Below are 21,535 nucleotides of genomic sequence, written 5' to 3'. Positions count from 1 at the left end.
CAGAAACGGAAGAGCCGGAGGGACAAAGGAACGATTATCTTATTACCCAGGCTCGCGAGTGATAATGCGAATGCACCGCGCCGTCGCTCGCCCGCGAGGGGAGGGCTCGGCAAGGGCGAGGAAATAAAAATGCAACGAAGTCGAGCCGGTTCGCTAGCCATTATTATCGCTGGTCGTAACACGGGCGCGGCGCGATCTGGCAAGGCGAACCGCCTGCATCCGGGCGGGAGCTCTGGCAACCCAAAGGTGGGCAGAAAGAAATGCGCACGGCACGATATTTCCAGGTCAATCTCCGACACCGTCGCCCGAGGAAACGCGTTACAACATTGTCGTTCGAATTGCCGGCATTGTCATCGCGGCAGCGCCAACGCTTTACGGTTCAAGAGTTAAATCTTGAACGCAAGAGACACGAAATCCGAACGCGGACCAGCACCAGATACGATTTCGCTTTTTGGTCGTGTTTTATTTATAAAGGTATATTTGAGTATACATTTTGTTCCGTATATAATGGCATTAATATACAGACTCTGATTAGCTGCGCGTGACATCAACAGTATAAAAGTAGTCTAAAACAGCTGCTGTAGAGGCAGTGTGGCATCGAACGTTTCACTCCCCTCGTTAACGGAAGGACGAAAATGAAAATAAACGCCCGTCTTACCTAAGTAACTAACTTATGTCAATGTTTTATTTATGCCGGTGTGCCGCCCCGAACACGTGAATTTCAAATGATGGTGTGAATAAGTCCCAGAGAAAAGGCACTATGCGTCTATTCTTCCAAAATTCTCAACGCATGAGAACATTTTTATGCATCGCGTCTACTTGAACATGTCGCTCTTTCTTTCTATTCTTTTCACTGTTTTTCTCTTTTACATAAAAGAAAAAAAATCGAGAAAAATAAAAATACTAAAATAAATCTTCGTAAAGAAATTCAAATTACAATGGCTGCATACATTCTCACGCTTACGCTGAACATTATAAAGCGTGTAATCGGTCTGCGTTGTTTCATTCCCACGTGAAGAATAGTACTGGTTCTAGTATCCCTAAGTTCTCTATCAAACGTCTAATGTCGTGATTAATCTGTGGGCGAGTTAGTTATCCGTTTCCTCGACTGCAAACAGTATTGGGGTCTAAGGAGATTAATTTAAATTTAATCTCCTTAGATTAATTTAATTTAATAATAGTTTAAAAGTTGTTGTTTTTATCTTGACGCGGTACGGTAAAAAAAAAAATAATAAAGTCGATTTCGTGGGAAGCCAGTGCTCTACATTAATCTCACTACGCTGAATATATACGATCGGATAAAAATTCGGGATATTCCCGGGTGTTGTAATTGCTTGTACGATAGTCTAAGATAGTCGCTATTGTCGCGGCGATTATACCTCTAGTGGCATAATTGTAAATGTTATTTTACACAAAATATATGCTCATCGTTAGGCTCAAACTTTTGATTTTTACATCAGAGGCAGGACCGTTTCATAAAACGGCCGTCGAATGGAAAACAACTCGGAAGCGGATTTGTACGTGGGGGCAGGAGGCACGGCAGTTTTGCGTTCTTAGCGCATTTTACTGACTTATCTTAGAAAACTATTCTAGAGAGACGAGAGGAAGCTTTTTAAGCGCTATAACAAGCGAATCCTATCGGCTTCTTCTGGAAGATATAGTTTGTTCACAATGCAAATTTTACATTAAAGTGCCTGAGAGTCTGCCAATATGATGACGCGCGTATTCGGCTCCCGGCGAAAATTGGAACTCGATTATTGTCGCTAATTTCCCGGTGCGAATAACACATACAATTGTTCTTAATAACTAAGTATAAATCTTGCCTTTGATTAAGTACATGCTGATACTTGAGATTCCAAAAAATAATTGTAACAATAAAATAAAAAATAATTACACCACGGTTAAAAAATTATCTATAAAAAATGTTTAGTCACGCTACAAATTAATTAATAATAAAAAAAATAATATTTTGAGCATACGTACTTCGCCTGTTTCAAATAGAATAGCGAAAACTCTTCGTTTTTAGTTACACGACCATTGCTGATAATTGTGCATTGCAGAGAACCATGCTTCGTACCTAAGTTAACAATGTATTCAGTTCGCTGTCTTTATAAGTTTATAAAATTTCGATAAACGTATAATACAAATCGTATTCATCTAATTCGATAACTTGAATAATTTCCAAAGAGATATCTGAAAATCATTTATTGTTTTAAACTAATGTATACCATTAAATACACAATTTTTATTTGCATGTAAATTAATTAAAGATATTTTAATTAAAATTAAACTAATCGAATTAGATGAACCGTTCTGTACAAAACATAATTTTCAAAATCAGATCTGTAAACGACGGCACCGTTCGTTCTCATTGATATTAAAATGCAGAAAACGACGTGCTACCAAAATAATAATAAATTCTCTAAATTATAACGTTGCAATTGAAAAACATACATATACATATAAAAAAATATAATAGCATTGAGAACAAACCTGTACATCAGAGATTACTATTCTGCTACAGGCCCATTTTGTAACTCTTTAAATGTAACTTAGTTAAATCCAACTCTAATTTAAATGACGCAACAATATAATATTTTCGTATAATCATTAATCGGCCCTTTTATATGTATGTTTTGTATGCAAGTACATAATTGGTTTTAAACTTTATTCACGCTATGTAGATATCATAGCAGTCCATCTACCTTCCAGTCTCATTCTTTATTAAACATTTTCAGTAAAAAAATTTTTATTAATGAAATTTAATATTTATTAACTTTATCGATCGTATTTAAATCTTAAAAAATTTTTTTTAATATAAAATATAAATTTATTAATTATAAACAAAAAGCATCTAAATAATGCTACTATTTAAAGAAATTAAAAGTGCAACTAAATAATTAATATATTTATAACATGAATAAAGCTTACAGTCACGTATTAAAAAGTTACAGAATAGGTCTCTTAGTACCTACAAATAGCAAGAAGCTAGCTATGTAGGAACGTATACTATTAAGTAATAGCTTTTTAAATACTGACACAATAATGCACGTTCTTACCATATCGCAGTATCATGTCAGTATCTAAATTTCTTTTTTTTTTTTATTTTCAATAATGTAGATCTTATCTCGTGAAAAGATACACAGTAGTGTATTTCTGTAAATTATTTTACAAAATTTTGTTCAGATGATATGTATTTATTACATAACGTGTATTTCTGTTTTAATAATCTGTCGTAAAACAATCTTAAAATTCAAGACTATTATTTTAAGAAAAAAAAAAAAAAAAGATATGTGCAAAGGGCTCTAATTATATTAGAAATTAATCACAGTTGCACGGAATTACCAACTTAATTTATAATGAACATTGTAACAAAGCTATTCGTTATCAATTACTACTAACGTGCTACTGTGTATCTATTATTGATAAGTTGGTATATATATCATTACAATCACAATATGCATGACACCCTATGCGAAAGTTTCTGATCGAAATAGAGCAGAAAACTTGTACTATGGTAAGACACAAATCGACGGTACGTGGTGACATGGAAAAGAGTAATTCTAGCTGCATAATCCGGAAGGATCAACGAGTCCTCTAGCAATAAGTTCAGCTGTTGCAGCGTCTCCGCCGGTTGGTTTACCTGATGGTTGACCGTGCTCGCAGTGTGTACGTATATGAAACATAAACTCAGCCTTATCTGTAAAGTCGGCGCGACACATTAAGCAAAAATTCCTCTCGGCAGCGTACGATTGCGGCGGTGGTGCAGACCCAGGAAAATACGGAGCGGCGTGTTGTGGTGGCACACTTGCTTCCAAATGAGATCTGTGATTGATCAAAATTAAAATTATAGACATTAAATTAAATTTTAAACATATTAATGTTAAAAATAATAATATTAACCGAGCGTGTTGTGTCCATTCCTCCCTAGTAGCAAGTGATCGCCCGCATAATTCGCAGGCCCAACTCACTGGCTCCTCTTTTAACTTATGAATGTTATCTTGGCGAGATGGTTGTTGCTGTTGCGCTTGTTGCTGCTGCTGCTGCTGTTGCTGCTGCTGTTGATGCTGATCAGATCTTGGAGTTGTAGGCGCTGACAAAGGTGAGACGCCAGGTTTGTGTCTAAGTTTGTTCATATGAATGACTAATTTGTCTCGACGCGCAAAGGCTTTACCTGTAACATGGAGTTAGATTTATTAATTCAAGTGATTCCTTTTAGATAAAACATATTCATATGATTTTTACACTTACCGCACACTTCACAGGAATATGGTTTCTCTCCAGTATGTATACGCATATGTATGACGAGTTTATCCTTACGGGCGAGGCCTTTGCCACATACAGAACACGCAAACGCCTTCGTCGTTGGTTCACCAGTATTAGTAGCTTTTGAAACAGATCCCGGACGAACACTTACGCTGTTTGTTGTCGTTGTCCGTAATGGCTGATTTACCGCCGGTGCTCTACTTCCAAACTGCTGGTCTGTTCCGGGAAACGCCGGCATCATGCTGGGACGCATTGCGGCAGAGTAATCCGATGACCTGAAATGTGTGATGAAAGTAGAGTAAGTAAGGAACAATGACTATCATATTACAATAATATACTTTGCCTCGAAACTAAAATCCAACTATTGATTGTACTGAAATTTAATGCAATCAATAATGTAAGCTTTAAAATAAGAAAATAAAATATGATTTTAAAATGTTATAAAAGATTTTGAAAAACATTCTGTTTTTTTTTTCTTTTTTTTGCAATAATATTCTTGCAACAAATTAAAGTACGCATGACGTACCATGTTCCGATAGATCGCAGGACCCTTACACCATCATCGTAACCGAGCCCATCGTCCGGCAAGGTAAACGTGGGATTCGGTGGCTGCGGTGCCGCGTGTGGCACCGGTCCAGCTAGCCTGGCCTGAGTAGCCTGCTGTGCCATGTGCTGCTGCAGTGCCGCGTGTGCTGCAGAATGTGTTTCCGCGTAACTCGCGTGCTGTTGCTGCTGACCGCCGTTTGACATCTTGTCCTTATCCTAAATTTACATCATCGATTAATCGTACACTATGTATAATTAATTTTCACTTAACAACGCGTTAAATATTACATGGCTTAATCAACATCGAAAAAAAATCTAATAGGTGGATTATAACTTTTAAACTCGTTTGCCTCACTTCCTTTTTATATCAATACGTGTAAATTATTAAAACACAGCTGTTATCGCAGCACTCTCTAAATAAATTTCGCAGACTTTACTATGTCGCGGTATTTAATGTTAATTTATTTTTTAATATAATCACCAAAGACAGAATGGAGGCACTCGACGAATATTCGGCGTGTCTCAATTATGTATCGTCCTCTATGGCGTCAAACCGTCGTCTGACACGAGAACGGCGCATCAAAGATGGCTTTACGAAGATCCGGAAATCTGTGCGTATGCTAACATAAACCAAACTCCTCTTACGAGAGCGGCTTAAAATATTATTCGTACATATGAGAAACGCGGAATAAAAATTTGTTCAAAAATAATTACAGAATAAATGTTTTTTTTTTCTTTCTTTTAATAATACATCATGCTCTAATTAATTAACCATAAATCATGCTGAAAGAACAAAAATTACTTCACGCAACAAGTATTAAATTTCAGACCGCACCAAAAGTAATCCTGCGAGAAATAAAACGTGAAATTGCGATCGATAAATAACGGACGGTTACCGAAAGGGAGAAACCGAGAGAAAGAAGCCGGTCGCGCGAGTCGGTCTCTCGCAGAGAAAAGAAACGGGCCGTAGTTTTCGGACGCGCTTACCACGCACCAACGGAGACCAGTCCACGTTCCGAGGAAGACTGTTGGGCTTCGAGAGTCAAAGGGCCGGCAGAACCCTCGGCCGGGGAGAGAGACAGACGACGTTTCCCCGAGGCTCTCGTCCGGGGGTCCAGATTTTTCGAGTCACAGCACGGATCGCGCGTGGCGTGGCGGCGACAGCGAGAGCCCGGCGTTCATCCTCGGGGGTTGGTGGGCTCCCTAAAACGCCCCGGACGCACGGCAACGACGATAACCGGGCACGCTTCGGACGAAACAATCCTATCGGTGTGCGAACGTACGACACTGACATGCGCGTTTACGGTCTCTTACGCAAATGGGCTCTCTTACGCGCTCTCGTGCTTTTCGCGACGCGTACGAGGGAACGTCGCGGCTCGGGCTCGCGAAACGGGAGAGAGAAAGAGAGCCGCGAGAGGCTGGCGGCGACCGCGGCCGATTCCCGGCGCGGGAGGATGCAAGGACAAAGAAGCGAAAAAAAAGTAGCCGACGGGGAGCGCAGAGGGGATAAGCGCGAGACGACCGGGGAGACGTTTCCCTCGCCGTCGGACTCGGCGAGGAGAAGAAAGAGAGGAAAGAAAGACGGAACCGCAGGTGAAGGGGAACGGGAGGGAGGGAGGGGAAGAGGAGAAAAAGGGAGACGGGGTCTCGGCGACGGGGACGAGAGAAGACGGGGCGGAAAGAGGGATGTGTGCGTGTGTGCGCGCGTTCCTCAAGACGACGGAGGCGAGCGGAAGGGCACGGCGAGAAAGAAATAAGGCAGAGAGAGAGAAAAAGAGCTTGGTGACACACGGACGAAGCGACGCGGCGGTACGAACGACGCCAGAGCGGAGGTTCCCCGCGGAATGCACCACGGCCGGCGCTGTAACGCGCCCTAGGGCGCCGCGGAGAGGAGGCACGATTGGGAAGCGACGGGGAGAGAGACAAACGGGGCTGGACCGACCCGATCGGCAGGGCGGAACGCAAGGTGTGCGTTCACGTGTACGATGATACGCGTGTATCACTCGCCACCACGAGAGGAATCGCGCGCGAGAAGCTGGGGAGACGTAACGGAGATCCGACGGAGGACAAAAAAAAAGAAGATAAAAAAAAATGCGGACGAGGAAAGAAGAGCCGAAAGGGAAAAAGGGCTGGAGGATGACCAACGGCGCATCGACGTGACGCGTTACGATGTACCCGCGTGGATATCTCCGGAATGCGAGATCGAACCGGAGTGAGCGAGACGCGAGACCAACGGGGCACAACGAAGTGGCGGCGTTAAGGACGACCGCGTGGGGGTGCCGGCGCGTACCCGCGCGCTCTCGCTCGCGTTCACGATCCCGCTCCTGTTTCCTCTTTCCGTTCCATTCCTATTTCTCTATCCCTGTCTCGTTCGGCGTTATGTGCGCGCGTACTACCGGCGAGCGATATTAGATGCAAGAGGAGAAGGCACCGCCGTTGTGTGCGGTGCAACAGTGGTGGCGGCGCGACCGGTGCGTCGGCCCGCTGACCTTGACACTGACATTGAGAGAGCGAAAGAGAGAAGACGAAGTCCTGAGAGAGAGAGAGGCGCAGAAGAGGAGGTAGAACTTGCGCGCGCGCGCATGCACACACATGTCGCAACGCGGGAGCGATTCATGAGAGGGAACGCCAGGGACGACGAGAGGAGAACGTCGTCTCGCGATCCTCCTCGTCGCGCTGCCCTTCGCCGCCATCGCCACCGCCGCCGATATTCCGCTCGACGAGGGAGAAAGAGAGTCACCCACGTAACGAGGCTGCGTTGATCTCGTCTCGGGGTATATCCCGGGTTTCGAAACAGGTTTCCTGCCGAAGAAGTACGGCGCACGAGCTCGGCAACTCACGTTGCACCTGTGCCCAGGACCGCCGAGAACAGCGGGGAGGAGAACGGACGGCCGTAGGAAGGAGGCGAAGATCAAGCGATCCGGGATCGAAGAAGAGAAACAAAGGGGGAACGGAGGAGAAAGAGTAGCGCGGGATTTATACGCGTTCCGCGACTAAATTTATCCGAGATAGGACGAAAATTTGTAAAAAAGTATGCGGGAGAAAGAATGCGGTTGATGAGAAACGTCGCGAGAAAGAAAGGGAATTAAAAAAAAAATGTATAACAATACATTAATTAGATTCGGAATACTGCGATTGAAAATGAACAAAGCAGCAGCGTGCATCTTAACGCGAGAAGATAAAGTATACGTATATAATGCAGAGAGAAAAAGAAAAGAAAATGAAACGTGGAAGAGAAAGAAAGATATACAACAACAAAAAAAAAAGAAAAAAAAAACGTGGCGAAATTAGGAGAGACACGGAGGTGTTCGAAACACGAACAACGGGGACAGGAGGAGGCAGGTAGAAATAAGTCGCGGAGGCAGATAGCAGAAATACGAGGGCAAGAGGCGGTCGAGACAGCGAAGAAAGGAGTTTAGGTACTACGACTTTCGCTTTCTGTGCGCGCAACGCGTCTCGCGGTCGCGACGCGCCGATCAATAGGCGTCGCGACGTCGGTCGTTTGCACACGCACATACATTTACTCAGATAGCACACACAAACGTATGTACTCTCTCTCTCTTTCTCTCTGTCTCGCCTCCTCGCTCTCGCCATCTCTTTGTCTTTCTCCCTGTTTTCCGCCTCCTCCTATTTAACCCTCCTCACCTCCTGCCTGTCTACGTTGCGTACGCGAGGGTGAAATTATTGAGATCGCGCGCCGCCGGGTGCAGCAGACACGGAAAGGGGGGTCAGCGGGGTCTTCGAGCACCTCTAGCTACCGATCAGTGACGCTCCTGCGCGCGTTTCTCTCCCCGTGTCCCCTTCCTCACTCCTTTCCGTCTCCCTCATGATCACCATCCGACAGGACCCGTGCTCCCGTCCGGTCGACCCTGTCCCTTTCATGGCTCGCTGCTACCAGAAGTACGGAAGGAAAAAAAAAAGAAAAAAAAAAGGAGATGTAGCACCTAGCGATACTCCGCGCGCCACTGATACCTTTGTAGTCGGCTTTTTCGGAGGCACCTAACGTTTTCGAGTTGAATTCTAATCTCACGTACCAGTCGTATTAGTCGCAGAACACTTTTGGAAAGATGCTGTATATCGCTGGATTATCAATTATAAGAGAACGAGAAAGGAGGATGCGGCGCATTCTCGAAGAAGTCACGAAAGATCTCCGCGTCGTCTCGTAGAGCTCAATCTTCGTACAATTAAATCAAAAATCGTAGAACTTGTTTTTCCCCGTGCTAAAGCAGCAGTTCTCACGATGGTTTCCTACTCTCGCCACGTTCCATAATTATTCCCATGTTCAAGAATTGGATACCGAACGCTGTAATTATTCTCGTAGCATTGTAAACCTACTGACAATTACATGAATTAAAATACATGTAATCCAAACGATTAATATCAAAATTTCAAGCTCACAATTTCTGAACATGTGACATTACGGCAATCTACCTGGTTACAATTAAAAGCGTTACACAATTTAATTCCTATGCGCGAAGGAAAATTTCACTTACCTGATTATTAAGTGCAACGATGTTCTTCAAGGAATCCGCGTAATTTTTCAGTATCGTTTCCGTAGACAGGCAGCTCAGGCGAAACTCGTAGAACATATCCAACTTGTAGATGCATCTCTGGCATATATTTTTTGGCAGTTCATCCTCCTTTGCTATCTGTAAAAAAAATTAATTAATTAATTCAATAAAAAATAAAAAAAATAAAAAAATTGAAATGATAACTCAATCTCTCGCAGGAGAGACTGCGGCTCGGTTAAACATCTCGCGCACATGATCGTTTCCGGACGGCAATGCAGGAGTTACGTGTCGCTTTTACTCACCGCGATGGGCACGCAGGAACGTATTTTGAACAGCAACTGCCGCTGCTCGCTCTCCTTGTCGAATATCTGCAGCTGCGGGCCGCTCTTGAGCGAGCACAGCCTGCAGAGTTCGGCGAAGCCTCGGAGCTCCTCGTGCATTGCCATTGTCAACGGCGACGGGAACGCGAAACACGCGCACGCACGCACGCACGCACACGCGCGCGCAACGGCACGATTACACCGGGGGATTAAGGTTATGACGTTGCCGCCACGCGCCGGGATGCGGAGGATGGCGAGCACTCGGGGTCGGCGCCGTTCACCGTCGATGCGGGAGCCGCTGTCCGGGCACGAAGAGGACGTCTACGGGAAAACCGTGTCTCGTACGAGAGGGGGAGGGCCCACGAGCCACGACCGATTCCGCTTTTCTTTGTCGCTACCGTCGGCTAGCGCGCCGTGCCACCGACTCCCTGTAGAATCTCCGCAGGTCCCCGCGAAGCGACGCCCGGCCTGCCCTTCGACTCGACATGCGAGAGGCGCTTCTCCTGGTTTCAGACGCAAGCGAGTGCCGCGGCCTGGGTAATCGACAAGCGAAAGCGCGACTCGCGTTCGCCGGACACGTGCACCGATGCGCAATACGCTCGCATTTGTGAAATTACCGAGTCAATACTCTACTCCCGTCAGCCACGGCAAATCGCTTCGTCGGCAAACACGACCGCAACAAATATGGCGGCCGGCACGAGACTTTCTTCGTGAACGGAGGCACTCTAGAGGCGCCGCATCTCTGCATCCGCGCGCGATCTAGCAGGCGCAGCGGACAACATCGCGCTCAGTCACAGTTCTAAAAAGTATGGATGACACCCCGGCGGCCAAAAAGTTATTTAAAATAAATTTTAATTGCGAGGTGGCAACTAAATCGTCAATTACAATTTTAACATTTAAATATTTTATTGATGAAAATTATAAATGTAAAACAAATTTTTTTTACAACGGAAAATCAAAAGTGCATAACGCGCGCGCGTTTTGTAACATGTTTTATCCTTTATTTTTACGAAGACAAAAATATATTCGGATTTATTATATTCGATTTTCCTGTTTTGAAGGAAAACGCCACGAATTCACAGAGCACATAAAATCAAATGCGAACAAATCAAGCGCTTTGCGAGCTCCGCGCGAGAAGTACGATCAATTAACGATCGAGTCTATTGACTCACTTTTTACGCGGTCGTCTCTTTTCCTCGAAGGGCCGAAATCTCTAACGGCCATTTTAGTCTAATTGCGGAGGCTCGGGCGCAAAGACGTGTTTCTAATCGCTCCGCAATTACGCGTATTTTCTACCGCGAACAGAAAGTCTCGCATACGAATAATTGTCGACGGGGAACAAAGTGCGCGAGGAACATTTAATTCATATCGCGGCCCGTCTCATTTGCCGCTCAGTGCAAGCTCTCGGCATTGTTCATCCAGCCGATGAGTTGACCGAAGATTCTAAAGATGACTTGGGCCTCGCTTTACATCCTGATAGTGATAGTGATTATAAAAAAAAAAGCAGAGCAGTGTAATATAGCGATCGAGTGATTTTAATGCTACAACACGTCCAGGATAATCCAAAATAATGCCGCGAAGGACAGGAAGGAAGGAAGGAAGGACGGAAAGACGGAAAATAACCTAACCCAATTGGCAGAAACAAAGTAAGTGAGCCGGCAATACGCCGTCAGCTACGTATATCACTCAATTGTAATTATTATAAAAAAATTATTATAATTAAGTAATGTCCCAATTTAATAACGCTAGCAAATTGAAATTTCTTCAAAAAACAGCGCGCGCGTAGCTTCTTAAACTGTTATTAAAAAATATATTGACAATCGCATAAATAATATCTAATCCTCAAATATAATTAAACGATAATGGTAATTTAATCATGCGTCATATAAATAATCGAATTCAAAAGTTTGAGCAAGATGAGTAATCCGTCAGTCCCGGGATTTCGCGGCCCCAGAGTATCCAAAAATGTTCGGGAGATATTAAGAGTGTAGGTAGAGTAAATTAGCGGCATGGTCAGAGCGCCGTACCCGCCAATTTTATGACCACGCCAATTTTATAATGGCCGCTATCTCCCATTACCGAGGCCACGAAATTAGCGGGAATGCCGTTCTGCTAGTTAGTTCCGAGGAAATCCAGTACGAGCCGCCTCCGGCGAATTGGGATAGCGTCGGAAGCGGGACCGTGGTCACGGTCTTGCGGAAAAGCGATAACACTGAATTTAATTCGATCCGACACGGCATTTTTAAGATAGTTATTCAAATAACAGATATACTGAAGCAACGTTAGAAAGAACGTAACTTAAAACCATTAACTCGCTGAAAAGAAATCACTTAAAAACTATACATACAATAAATAGCAGGTACGCTGAAAGGCAGATACAACGACGATAGCTAGAGAACGTGACTTTAGCGTCGTGTCCGTCGAAGTTTCACATGTACCGCGTATATGTACCGCGCCGGCCGGTTTGCCGATGATTGATTTCTCACCGTTCTCTCATCCCTTGTCTCTATCACCTAGGATTGCATACGCTAGCCGCTATCACTGCATAAAACATTATATCTGCTCTTCGGTGTACATACTTTTGACAGAAAAATACGAGGCAGTTAAACAATAAACTTATTAAAATTTATTATTAATTACAATAGTTCATTATATTTAAAAAAAATTATTGAGATCCACGAGTCAAATATGAACGCAAATCACGAGAATGTATGTACATGAGTACTGCTCTAAGAAGTTGTTTCATTAAAAACTTTGTTGCATTTCTCGTCGACACTGGAGTTCCAAATACATAAAGCGTTTAGACGAAGCGGCAAATAAAACATGAATATTATTCACTTTTTTTTCTTGATTTTCTTATGAATTTTGTTTTTCCTTAGATTCGATTATGTCGCTTATTGAGATCCAAGTGCCGAATATTAACGCTAACATCGAGAATACAAGTAACAAAGAGTTTTTCCACAGCCGCCATTTCAATGCGCCTAAATGGCTTTCCCAACATGAAATTGTCTCGACAACGGCTGGAATACTAATACCAAGAATAGAAAAGAATATTGCACCGACTAGAGAAATAATTGCGTCCAAATTGGGCACTACTATCGCCATGACCACTGTAAGAAACAGAAAAAAAATATATATATAAAATTACAATATATCACAAATACGTCAATCGCTTTAATATGATTAAATCAAAGCTTACATTCGAACTCGACAAACACGCGGCGTGCATCGTAATTTTCATCAAATAGTATCGCTACAAGCACGGCATTTTTATTATCTTTTACCTTTATACAAATATATGAAAGATATACTGAATAAACTGCAATTCGAATTGCAGCAGATGGCTACACAGACAATTCCTTTTCTTTTTCCGCGATAAAAAGGCGCGTCACGCATACACGCGCGTGAGATAAGTGGGTGACACCGATCACTCAATGAACCCGCCGATCGGGTCTCCGACCCGACCTTTTCTCTGTCAAGACTGCGTGAGTCATCGTCGTAAAAACGCAGCCGGAAAAGGTTACGGGAAAGCTGTGTTAACTTTTTAAAGCACGTCGATGTGAAAAACACACTGTCTCTTCGAGTATTCGGTGACTATCTAACCGTTTCGTTAGACTCATCACTGAGATCGCGATAGACGATTCTTATACAACGCAGCATTTTGAAAAAAAAAAATGTAAAATCTGTTTGTGATATTAATTATATTACTTTTCCGTGTAAATTTGCGAACCTTTAATTTGCGTTTTAAATTGTCAAGGACTCGATAAAAAAAGAAAAAAAGAAAAAAAAGCGAAGATTTATAGCGCAAAAAATTCTATAAAACTGATTCAGAATACGAAATTATGTTTGCTTTTTATTTATTTTTTTTTTCTAATATTTTTTAAGACTAGATTCTTTCCAAAAATCCATTTACAGACACGGAGGAGGATACATACGAGCCACCAAACGGATATTTTATTCTTTTCAATAACGTAAAGAAGCGCCTACGCATGAAACCGGTTTATTCGTGTATAAAAAAGTATCTCTTCAATAGCGGTTTTACCGTCGAGGAATTTTATCGTCGCTTTAATTATTTGTTTATACGCGAAATGGAAAATGCTCTTCTATTTACATCCGTGAAGATTTAATTATAGAACAATGATTAAAACTACCGTACATAAATGATACAATGCACTTTACCTGATATCATAACTACGAACACCCTCATTAGCGTCTCGGCGACGGCTGCGTATTTGTGGCTGAACAAATTCATGGAATTCAAGCCAGTCCACATGATCTCGAGCGGCACGAAGAGCTGCAGACCGTAAGTGAAGAGAACGGCCGCGGCGATGAAGATCTTCACCACTTGGGCGGCACTGAAACAATACCTCTCGTTAGGCTGTAATGCACCCCTTGAAATAATATATGTATCGAAGTAAGGGCCCGCGCTTACGGGTCATCGTCTGGCAAATTAAACGTGACGCTGCCTTGAGACTGTTCACCGAACGCGAGATAACCGCACACCCCCATCATGGCATACAGGAACACAACTATCGACATCGTGATGTTGAGCACACCAGGGCATCCTAGAAAGTGGTGCGGCGTTTTCATGTTGTTCGACACCGGCATCACCTGCGACGGCAGTTATATATCAGGTTCAAAGAGCGGTCGAGAATACTAAAGAGGCTAATTGCCCAATTAATTGAAACTTACGACGCCGATGCCTTCAATGGCAAATATCACAGTCGCGAAGAAACGAGGAAGCTGGTCCACCTCAGCAAACAATTTGTTGTTCTCGAACGTCAGCAGCTGTTCGCTTTTGAAAATGAAGTATAGCGTGATCGCAAAGCCGGTCATCATAAAGATGTTCGCCAGCATCGAGAACGGCACCAAATATTTCAGGTCGCGCACCTGGCCGAGTAATATCAACGCCGGGATCAGCGAGAGTATGCACAATTGTATATCCAATGGCCTATCGATGTAATATGTAGCGACCTAGAAGAGAAAATAATATTAGACGGATAATAAATTAGATAATGATTCTAAATTGTATTTGCGACGCGGTTAATCAGTAATTACTACGAGTAAGGAAGAAAGAATTTTATAACAATGGTTAAATCGATAAGAACTTATTGATAATAATATGTTATTTGTGAAATATCCAACGAGCTACATAATAATTCCTACATTATCAAACTTATCTTCTTGTTATTGCTCGGAATGTAATTTCTCTTGGAAAACAATTACAACGGAATGAGAAGAAGAAAAAAAAAAAATAAAAAAACAAAATGCATTGACAAGTTGCGCTTATCGTATCAAGCGTGTCTTGCAATTAACTTAGATAAGTAGATTTGCCGTCATGAATAATGCAAGGTACGTACGTACCTTTTGAATAGACGTAGCAACAAAGACGACGTAGACACACGTGCCGCCTACGTACGTCCCGCACAGAGCAATGTTCACGAATATCTTGCTGGCTTTGGCCCAAGGCCTGACTGACTTTGGTCCACAGAGAAAGGCTGCGTACGCTGTCTCGGCGTAGGACATCTGTGGCGTTTTAGTACGCCTACAAAGCACGTGAGACGTGCGTACCAGTATGTGCACGCAATGAGAGCAGATCATACCGATTATAATTGTACCGATCCCGCCGAAGAGCAACCCTCCGTTTTTTATCGCGTGCGGCATGGCCAGAATTCCCGTTCCTAAAGAGGACTTTAGGAGATGCGTCAAGGAACCCAGATCTCTGAAACATTCGCGAAATGTGGAATTATATTACTGGCCTTACCTGCCGAAACGGGTCGTAGTGTTTTAGAATTGTTTATAGTTCCGTTTCGTTGTTAAAAAAAAAAAAAAAATGTTTTTTAATTATTGCGATACTTTGTGACTTTCAGTGCGTCGATAAAGACTTGAAACTTACGAAGTTGCATGTCGCTTGTCCCGATGTTCAAATGGATCGTACAGCTCATCCTTTTCCTTATATTCGCCAATATTAGGAACTATCATTGTGCTGAAAACGATAAGATCAAATTGTTACAATTGTCGGAAAAATGTTTCGTCCGCCGGTATTATTCGATGCCGCAGTATTTACCGTACTTTGACTAAGGGTGTTAATAAAAATTGAAACTCGACGTGTTAATTAAGTTACAGGGAAAAAAAGGTCGAGTTTATGCAACGCGCTTCCTATCTCTGGGTAAAGTACGATACAATCGCATTCCACGATGATTATACTTAATCGATAACGATTACTTTTTCAGACGCTGTGTATACAGAAGTCGCGTTGTCTGCGATTGATTCTTATAGCTTTAGAATCTTTATCGCCAGGCTCATTAAAAATGTCGTTGTCAGTCATCCACGTATTTAATTTTTATCAGCACGACTTTAACATAGTTGTCGCGTATGGACAGTATCGACAAGGTTACTTGCAATTGATTCACCGAAATTTATATTCTAGTTTCAAGTTTATTTATCGCGTCGCTTAAATCATCTGTGCAAATAATGCAGCATCGGTAATTAATTTAGGAGCACAAATACCTGCTACTGAATTCCGTCATGGGGTTACCGGTTTGTTCTTTCTCCGCTCGACCCATGGTGATCCTGTTATAGAAACATTAATATTATAAAATAAATTAAAAGAAAAAAATTACAGCATTAATTAAATCTTAGCGGGGTATTACATGCAATTATTATCTCATTTATTAATATAAATTAATCGTTACCGAATTAAAAATAAATGAATTAATAATTCAATAAAACTTAGCACGCCAACAACTCTAAAAGACATTGTTATAGTAAATTATTATAATTCGAAACACTTATTGCAACATTAACATCCCTATCGGTTTTGTCTTTCAATTTTCATTCATGATATGTTAAGCTGTCGAACAATTGATAATCTTAGACATAAAATGTATTACTAGCGCATCATATGAGATAAGCATTATCGGAATCATCCATGCTGAAACGAAAAACTTCCTCGTTGCCGTATCATATTGTAAATATAAAATGGCAATCAGTTAAACAAACACTGACCGCGATTTTTTTTTATGCTGATGCGAATTACCGAGACGATAAATTATTGAAAGAACAAATATATTATACATTGCCGTAAACGATTGTGCATTTTTTTATACGGTAGTTGATCTACTAAAATGTATGCAGTATTCATTGAAAATAACAAAAAACAAAATTTGAATTTGAAAAATAGGACTGGGAAAAGGGATGCATGAAAGAATCGGAATTTCTCAAAACTTATTGACACAGGTAGCCAGTTACGTAAAAAAAAAACCTACATATCTATCATATACGTATGTATACGATACACATCTGACAAATGGGCATTATATGATACTTCACCTTGACCAATTTTCTCAAAAGTTTCTCCGAAGTTAATTTGCTAATAAAAACATGCGCGCAGTTTCGTGGTTCCGATGACGAAAATTCTTCGTGGATTGCCACCCGACGGGCAACCTGAGATTCACGTGGGAAATTAATGAGAGATATAAAAGAAAGGAAAAAAAAAAAAAACGTCAAAGTTATGTAAGACGGCTCCTTGCGCTCATTATTGCAGCCGGTCGATAGCGACCGATTCTTGACTCTCCTTTCGCCATTTCACGTAAAAGCGACAGGACAATGACTTTGCATTGCAGAAACTCAATTATACTGTATTATTCATCGCGCAATCTCGTTCAGTAATAATAAACGAATCGGAATACATGTGGGTCCTCGAAAGATCCTTGATTGTATAAACGAGTACATGCAGCGTATATGTGACAGATTTCAATGTTGCGAAGGACGCGTTCAATTGAAATTGCACCTCATAAATATTCCACGAAGAGTAAAGAGTGATTCTGATTAAAAAAAAAAAAAAAAAAGTAACGGTTTACGATTGCAATTTGTAAAAGAATTAAAATGTTTCTTTAGTGGAGAGAAAGAACGTCTTTCTTTTTAATCATTTCGACGCGTCATATCGTGATATGACGTGAAAAAAATTGTGAACACATTGTGCTACTCGTAATATTTCTTTACAAATTAATCAACAAAATGATTTTACCGAGATAAATTACTTCGCAGAAGTCTTACAGATAAGCTTCGTATCGATAAGACTGAGAATTCAAGTGGACACAGATCTTATTATTCGCAGCGCACAATTTCGAAAGAATTTTATTAAATAATATAAATATTTTGTCACTTTTAGACGTTATGTAAATTCAATTTTTTATTTGCTACGAATTGTAACCATTTGTTATGAAATGATATTTTATAATCGATAAGTGATTATTGAATAATTATTATTTTAAATATTCGTCTACACTGGACAACATTATCTGTCCAGCGGATTGCAAGTCATCCTATCATTACAAAGGATATTATTTTTATGGCAAAAAAATCGAACAGTATGATTGAAACTTTCTAACTTTCACAAGTTAGAATTATTTACGCAAAAAAGACTAACTGTCGACAATATATTGTAAGATCCTGTAAAATATATACCTGAATTAAGTGATCCGACGCTTGATATTATTTTAATAATTTACTACAGACATAAAATGTATTTTAAATTATTTTACGAAATTTTGCTTTACAAAAATTTTGTTCCGCAATACATTCCGACTCGGACACAAAGTCGTTCATCGTATAAAATTACTCATAAAGATGCTATAAAGATTCTTAACAAATATGCACGTACAATTGTCGAGAAAAATGATTGCACGCCGGCGTGAATAAGAAAAAGTTAAATTAATCCTTTAAATAAAAATAAGAAAGGGTATTTAAATTATTACGTTTGTTGCTTGTGTGTTGATAGCTTATCAACTCTAACGTAACATATTCAAGTGATATTTCAAGAAAAAAGACCGGCAACTAGAGATTCGAGACTAATTAACATCTCAGCTATGTGTTATGAAATTGCAGTGTGAGACAAATAAGTACCAAAAAAAAAAAAAAAAAAAAAACATAATACTAAGTTAACAATTTGTAGTAAATATATTAAGATAAAGTATAAAAATAGTTTTTGCGTAAACTATATTATTAATTAAGAAATATATCACAATGCTCTATTATATAATTTATGGCAGAGAAGTATTTGTTTAAATTTGAAAGAAAAAAAAAAATTATTATTCATGACTTTGTATGTAGGTTGCAAATATTTGAATTTCAAAGTCATTGCTCGCAATGTATCAGGGGAACTTATTGTTTTCTGTGACAATGAGTGCGTAGGTACATAATCCTTACATAACAAGCCAAGCTTGTAAGTTAAGAACATCTATTGATTATAAGAACGAATATTAGTGTGTGTAGATAATTTAAGCTGCTGAAATTATACTTACTTTTGAATTCTGAGATGTGGACGCGAACAGGTACTTGATTTCTAAATGAAGGTTTGTTTCTTTCTTTAATGACGTTTCTCGTACACCGAATCCTTCTTCACATAGTCATTTTGCGTAAAATAAAAATTCCAGCTTTCTCGTTTAGCTCTACATTATATACTTTATTATCCTGGTTCAAATTCTTAGCGAATTGTTTCTTATTTACTCGAAAAATGTTATTTTCTTTCTTTATTTCCTTTCTTACTTTCCTTTCCCTCTTTCGGAGCACGAAACACTCACGTGAGCTCCGTTCGATCGAGAACTGTAAACTCTATTCAAGGTCTCGTATCCTTCTGCCTTTTTTTTTTAAATTTTTTTCTCTCTTTCTTTCTCAAAGGCTATATTTGTGTAATATAACGATAATAACTTATCGCTGGATTAAATTTAGCCAAGTGCGGCTTAGAAAATTTTCAGATAAAAATAAGTCCGGACCAATCGCGATCCCGGCAATTTGTAATTGCAAAAAGGGATCGATAGCCGGATGGATCCTTCTTCAATCGTCACCGTATTTTATAAAATTTCACGATAAATTACGTTTCAAGCCTCTCGATAATATTGAATCAATACGATTTGAAAATTCGCACGCTCGCGTTGCAAGGTGACGATTAGATTTCACTTCGGTGACGGCGAATATTCGCGCGATGTTGAATTACGCGGTTCCGATATAAATTTTCTCTGATAACTCATCTGTGGGTGTTATTCCTGAATTCCGTCGAGGTGTTGCCGGTGCGCTTCCACAATGGTGCGGTATCAGGGGGGTTTATTTTCACGATGGTAGACTTATCAGTGCCCGTGGTCATCCGGATGATTGATGTCCGTTTGAGGTCGCTAAGTGGTCGAATATACGTATGATAATAAATTAATAACTGTTACTTCGCGATGTATTCGATACATATATATTTTTTTTTTCTCGCTGGTCTTTCGCCGAGGGCAAGGAAAACAATAATTATAATGAGGAACAAGCGAAATTAACGTGAAACGGTGACAGACCGCACACGACTGAGCGACTTCGCCTTAGCCAGGTATATATACGGTCAGTCAGTACACGTGAGTAACTACCTCGCACAAGCTTCCTCACTTGTGCGAAGACGCTGGCAAGAGAGGGAGTAGATAGTAACAGCATGTAATGTACTCGACATTACTTTGCCGCATGCCTGCGTATGAAGCCGATGACTTTGTTTTCCATTATAGCTCAAAATAATATCGTATAATTAACGTTTAATATCGGAAAGTAATCAAGTACTTGGCATATTAGGCGAAATAATTTTCCGGGCGCGCGATTAATTGATTCAATCATGATATAAAAAAAAAAGAGAACAATAATTTGATTTTTATTTTCTTAATTACATGAATTTAAATGTCTCGGTGCGGGTAAGAAAAATTATCCAGTGATCGGGGCAGTTGTAAAGTTAAATAAATTAAATTGAAAATTTTATCGCGATAAATAAATGTACAGAATTACGATGCATGCAAAGCGGTCAGGGAGATGTTCGAAATGTTTTTAATGGAGCTGCATTTATAAAGTAATATCTGGATTCTCTCCGTGGTGTACCTCGAGGTTTGTGATTTCATGAATGGACAATAGTTTCAGTGGTGAGGAGAATCGACGTTCGGAAATCAAATATCGACCATGGAATCGCTTTCCGCTTTCACGTATTTCCCTCCAGTAATCTTTGCCGCGTCGCTTCCGCTTCTTTATTCCATTCCGCATTTGTCCCCGCCTGAGCGTTGACGACCGCGTGATTAATTGATTAACGGCACTTTGAGATCGGCGAATCGATGAGAAACGGGCCACTAGGATCAGAGATCGTCCGACACCACCGACTCTTGAAGTATACTAGCCGAGTAACCGCCGTCGAGTTTCGTATATCCATAGGGACGTCGGCTATTCGACTGTGCGATCAGCTTGATCTGCCTCTGTGTGTATCTCGCGCGTTCCCTTTCACCTTATCCTCATCTTCCTCCATTCACAGGACGAGCGGTGCTCGCCAGCTCTTTTCCTCTTCTCGTAAAAAGGTCCCTGGCGATCTCCCACCTTCTCTGGGCCGCGCTGCGCCGCGGTGCAGTTTCTCATTGTAGCTCTTGTTCCACATTGCGAACGGCATGAGTTACGTAAACGCCAGTCGAGGGAAATTGAAGGTATCTATCTTTCTCTCTTTCTCTCTCTCTCTCTTTCTCTCTCCCTTCTGGAATGTCTCGCAATTGCGACATTCCAATCTTTACGGAAATTAAGGGTCCTCGGTATCGATATTGGCGTTAGCCGCGTTGACATTTAGAAGCGAGGAGGTCGCAAAAAAATAAGCTGAACTGTGCCACCCTTGTAATTACGCAAGCTGAAGTAATCTCATGATAAACGAGGCAGCAGATATTTCTTCCCGCGAATCGTAGTGCGTAGAAAGCAGGTGCAATCAAAGAGAGCGGCTGTAAAATTCTTATATTCATCCTTTCGCCGCGCCGTTCTGGAGAGTCCTTCATCTTTTATCGCAATATCGCCTTACCGCGTGACTCTTCGCATCCACGGGTGACATCAGGCTATTTAACGTAGTGT

At 41.1% G+C, this 21,535-nt stretch overlaps 2 protein-coding genes across 2 annotated transcripts; both read right to left on the bottom strand.

Moving 5' to 3' along the window:
- Window positions 1-895: 895 nt before the first annotated feature.
- LOC139102022 (uncharacterized) lies at window positions 896-10,285 on the bottom strand. Its single transcript, XM_070655635.1, has 6 exons — window positions 9,626-10,285; window positions 9,306-9,461; window positions 4,793-5,028; window positions 4,252-4,541; window positions 3,904-4,174; window positions 896-3,825 (listed from the first exon to the last, which is right to left on the bottom strand). Exons 1-6 carry the CDS (start codon window positions 9,767-9,769, stop codon window positions 3,564-3,566), a joined length of 1,359 nt encoding a protein of 452 aa, XP_070511736.1. The 5' UTR covers window positions 9,770-10,285; the 3' UTR covers window positions 896-3,563.
- A 1,961-nt stretch (window positions 10,286-12,246) lies between these two features.
- Window positions 12,247-20,981, bottom strand: LOC139102018 (proton-coupled amino acid transporter-like protein pathetic). Its single transcript, XM_070655632.1, has 9 exons — window positions 20,540-20,981; window positions 18,949-19,815; window positions 16,154-16,216; window positions 15,540-15,629; window positions 15,008-15,365; window positions 14,336-14,617; window positions 14,076-14,254; window positions 13,823-13,998; window positions 12,247-12,753 (listed from the first exon to the last, which is right to left on the bottom strand). The coding sequence occupies exons 3-9, from the start codon at window positions 16,207-16,209 to the stop codon at window positions 12,500-12,502; spliced, it is 1,395 nt and encodes a 464-aa protein (XP_070511733.1). The 5' UTR covers window positions 16,210-16,216; window positions 18,949-19,815; window positions 20,540-20,981; the 3' UTR covers window positions 12,247-12,499.
- Between the last annotated feature and the right edge of the window lie 554 nt (window positions 20,982-21,535).

This window comes from Cardiocondyla obscurior, linkage group LG04 (assembly GCF_019399895.1).
Source record: "Cardiocondyla obscurior isolate alpha-2009 linkage group LG04, Cobs3.1, whole genome shotgun sequence".
In the NCBI taxonomy this organism is placed as follows: Eukaryota; Metazoa; Arthropoda; class Insecta; order Hymenoptera; family Formicidae; genus Cardiocondyla; species Cardiocondyla obscurior.
Note: the sequence above shows the minus strand (reverse complement) of the source record. Positions and strands in the feature narration are given on the sequence as shown.

Excerpts from the sequence above, each read along its gene's own strand:
- LOC139102022 (XM_070655635.1), bottom strand. The coding sequence starts at position 9,769 with ATGGCAATGCACGAGGAGCTCCGAGGCTTCGCCGAACTCTGCAGGCTG. Across the intron at positions 5,029-9,305 it reads TCGTTGCACTTAATAATCAG|GATAAGGACAAGATGTCAAA; the intron begins GTAAGTGAAATT and ends ATGTAAATTTAG. Across the intron at positions 3,826-3,903 it reads GAATGGACACAACACGCTCG|ATCTCATTTGGAAGCAAGTG; the intron begins GTTAATATTATT and ends GATCAATCACAG.
- LOC139102018 (XM_070655632.1), bottom strand. The coding sequence starts at position 16,209 with ATGGGTCGAGCGGAGAAAGAACAAACCGGTAACCCCATGACGGAATTC. Across the intron at positions 15,630-16,153 it reads ATGACGGAATTCAGTAGCAG|CACAATGATAGTTCCTAATA; the intron begins GTATTTGTGCTC and ends TATCGTTTTCAG. Across the intron at positions 14,255-14,335 it reads CCATTGAAGGCATCGGCGTC|GTGATGCCGGTGTCGAACAA; the intron begins GTAAGTTTCAAT and ends CTGCCGTCGCAG.